At 29.9% G+C, this 3712-nt stretch overlaps 1 protein-coding gene across 1 annotated transcript; it reads right to left on the bottom strand.

Moving 5' to 3' along the window:
• Positions 1 to 340: 340 nt before the first annotated feature.
• On the bottom strand, positions 341 to 3712 carry LOC109793477 (putative polygalacturonase At3g15720). Its single transcript, XM_020352947.2, has 8 exons — positions 3431 to 3712; positions 3146 to 3280; positions 2594 to 2755; positions 1740 to 1947; positions 1557 to 1638; positions 1211 to 1319; positions 784 to 885; positions 341 to 677 (listed from the first exon to the last, which is right to left on the bottom strand). The coding sequence occupies exons 1-8, from the start codon at positions 3572 to 3574 to the stop codon at positions 450 to 452; spliced, it is 1170 nt and encodes a 389-aa protein (XP_020208536.1). The 5' UTR covers positions 3575 to 3712; the 3' UTR covers positions 341 to 449.

Here is a 3712-nt window from a genome sequence, read left to right as displayed (position 1 = left end):
ATTGTGTGTAGATGCATATTAGCATGATTGGTGATTGATTGTTGTTTTGCTTTTATAATTCATAATGTGATGATTGATTTAGATTGTTATGTGATTTGGGGGTTGAATTGTATATATGATTTGGGAATTTTAGTGTGATTTGATTGATTATGAAAACTATGATCATGTGAATATGTCTCAATATTTAGTTGATTTATCTCTATGTGAGTAAGTGATAAGAGCTCTATGTATTGGGTTGAAAAGTAAACATTTGAAATTATAATTTATGTTAATTAAGAAATGATCAAGTTATATGTAAAGATAACATATAGTTATGATAAGAAATGATTAAGTTAACATAGAAGTTATAGATAACTATCTAAACTTTTATTAACATCACCCCTAAATTATAAGGGATAAATGTTACTTATAATCATTTAACTTTTACATGGATGAAGATAACAAACAATTCATGTCGATAAACAAGAACAATCTGGAACTGTATCTGTAGCTGTTCCATGAGCATTAATGCAAGAACAGTAAGCCGGCTTTCCTGGTTTAGAAGAGACAATGTTAATCTGATCCAATACAATGTTGAAACAACCTGATGAGGAACAATTTAAGGTAATAGCATGGTCAGTTGCCGATGTTCCTTGAAACCCACTGAATGTCACCTCGCTCAGTTGCACTCCTTCTTGCTAATTAGGAAAAATTCAAAATGCAACTTTATTATGAAATAAATGGGGGAGAAATTAAGTTCAAATCACAAAATATAATAAGAATGTAAAGCTAAGATGTGATTACCACTAAATATTGATTGTAGTATTGGTCTATAAGTATAGGATTCCCACTCTGGCTCAATGTGATTTGCTCAAAAGTAATTTTCTTTGCAAAACCTGATCCATTCTGTTAAAAATTGGAAAATATATTAAAAAAAAACTTTCAAATAGTATAGTTATTTTATTTTCTTTTACTTTCCTTTATGATCCAATCATTAGAGTATTTCCTTAGCATTTGATTCTTTGTTTTATCAAGTACGTACATATCTAAATCATTTTTACAGGATTCAAAATAATTTTATGTAATGTGTTACTACTCACAGTTGTATACATAATTACATGGCTTGAGATGAAGTAAAACAATAGATTTAGAAAGGGTACAAAATATATAATTAATCAAAACAGAATAGCTATATATATATAGGATACACTGGCACCACTGTATTACTTACCGGCCATGTCTTGATTCTTGCTGCATTTTTAGTGTTCGTGAAGCTACAATTTTGTACGTAAACTTCTTCGACTGTATTATAAGCATCGTCTCTACCTAGGCTGCCAATGCTGATTAATTTGTTCATGTTTAATGATAAAAAAAATGTTAAAAGTCAAGAATAATTTTTTAAAAAAGTTTATTTAAACAAAGAGACACTTTGTAGTTTGACCATCACATGCATGTATGTGATAATTAACTGAAATATTGAACTATTATTTTGATATTAAGTGCGTTACATTGAAGATATATCAACTGCATGCGTGTGTCCACACACACTGGATAAATTAAGAACAATTTATACAAACCTTATTCCATGACCTGGTCCACAAGCAATTCGTGTAGCATTGATGTAAGAGGAGTCACCAGTGATGGCAATACAATCATCACCTATTTAGAAAAATATAAATTAATTAAAACTGTGAATATAGTAATTATTGTAAAACACTACAATGAAATTTAATGTACATAACATGAAAACTTAAGTTTACCAGATGCTATAGTGGAATCTTCTATCCGGATATTTTGTGAATAATAAATATCAATTCCATCAGTGTTGGGAGTGTTACCAGGTGAACTAATATTGATATAAGAGAATATGGCACCCATACAGCTATTTATATGAATGTGAGCTTTTGGACTATTTATGATTGTCAAACTTTTAACGCTAAGATTATTGCATGATTGGAAAGTAAGGACCTGCATCATCGCATGAAAAATTCATCCACACATTAAATGATTATTTATTTATTATTGTATTCATACGTATGAGTTCTCTTCCGTATTAATTTTATCTTGTTTCATTTTTCCATCTCTTATCATTTTCTTATAAGCCAAAGTTTATATTAATTATTACTAAACTTGGCATAAGTAATGCCAATGTAGTGTCCCATGGAAAGATGGGAAAGTAACAACCTTTAATTGTTCCTTCTTCACAAATTTAACAATGAAAAACAACTATTTAGAAAAGAGAAACTTTACATATGTATGACACGAGAAATGTGGGTGCCGGCAACTCTATCTTTTTAGCGTTATTCTTGTTATAAGTTAAAATTTATTAAATTAATAAATTTTGTGAGTTTATTGTTTATGTCTAACCAAAATTTAAGATTTTTAGTAAAGAAAATATTAATTAGAAAGTGAGACCTAGAATTTCTCTGCATGATAACTTCGTTACCAACTTGGTTAAATATACATACATAAGTGCATTGAAGTAGCCCGAGGTAGAGCGAATTTAAAATTAATAACATCTTAAAAAACAATGATTTGATTATTTAAATATCGATACCAATTTATAAAAGCAAATGTATATTATATTGGAGAGGGAAGTTTATAATAGTCAAACCGCTGGTCGTGGACAATTGCATCCCCACCAAGTAGAACCCGTTCCATCAATTAATCCTCCACTTCCATCAATTGTGAGACCGTTTACCTTGTTGAACATAATTAAATTGAGGCTATTTCCAACCCATGCATTCTTAGTCGGTGCAACTATTTCCCCTTGAAGCTGCAATGCAATAAGAGAGGGGATATCAAAATATAAAATTATTATATACATATTCTGAAGGATTATTGGAGAACAAAATTACCATGAAAACACGGGAAAAACATCTTATATAATGAAACGTAGAATCCATTAATTCTTTTTTAAACTTGCGATATTGTATAATTGTATCATTTTATGGAAACCAAATATAAAAAGAGGAGAAGCACTAAAATCGATCTAGTACATATACAGAATCCTAATTTCGTTTGATAAAAAAATATATGAATAGAGGATCATTGTCGTTTTTAATGCATGAATTTTAATTAATTTGAATTTGCACAAATAAATACCTGATTAAAAAATTTACATAAAAAATATATCAAAATTTCAGTCACAAGTTGAATGCTATACCTGAATAGAAATACTCGTAGCTGTGCAATTACCACTCATTGTGATGCTATTCACCAGGAACACTTTTCCTGCTGGTATGAGTAGAGTATTGTCCCCTTGTGTTCCACACGTTTGCTGCCATGCCTTTAAAAACGCCTACCATCAAGTCAAAATACAATCTAGATTGGTTACAAAATCTATTAAATGTGTATTTACCAAGATAGCAAAATTAAACTTCTCCCTATAAAGAAGTGTGAAATTTCCGAGTATTGCCTAATTTAAATTTTGAGGAAAAAAAACTCATACCTGCGAATCATCAACAGTGCCACTGCCAATAGCACCAAAGTCTATTACATTATAAACTGTGTTTGTGGTTCCAACAAATGAACTAATACACAAATATGGTGAAACAAAAGCAAGAACTAAAAGACCAGTGATTAGCCTTTGCATCTTTAACAAGGCTGAAACAGAAAGGCAAGATTTTTTTTTCTTAAATTTTTTTTTCTTTCTTTTTCTGGGTGAAAGTCCTTAGGAATAAGAAGAGTAGTGGGCTATAATATTGAAGGAAATCATAGGTTTACATACAAA

This window comes from Cajanus cajan, chromosome 3 (assembly GCF_000230855.2).
Source record: "Cajanus cajan strain Asha chromosome 3, NIPB_CcT2T_4, whole genome shotgun sequence".
NCBI lineage: Eukaryota > Viridiplantae > Streptophyta > Magnoliopsida > Fabales > Fabaceae > Cajanus > Cajanus cajan.
The sequence above is the reverse complement of the archived record's forward strand: the minus strand, read 5'-3'. Positions and strand labels throughout refer to the sequence as shown.

Bases quoted from the DNA above. Each gene is read 5' to 3' on its own strand.
- LOC109793477 (XM_020352947.2), bottom strand. From the start codon at position 3,574: ATGCAAAGGCTAATCACTGGTCTTTTAGTTCTTGCTTTTGTTTCACCA. The intron at 1,320-1,556 runs GTTTGTATAAAT...CAAATTAATCAG, and splicing joins GGACCAGGTCATGGAATAAG to CATTGGCAGCCTAGGTAGAG. The intron at 678-783 runs GTAATCACATCT...TTTCCTAATTAG, and splicing joins ACTACAATCAATATTTAGTG to CAAGAAGGAGTGCAACTGAG.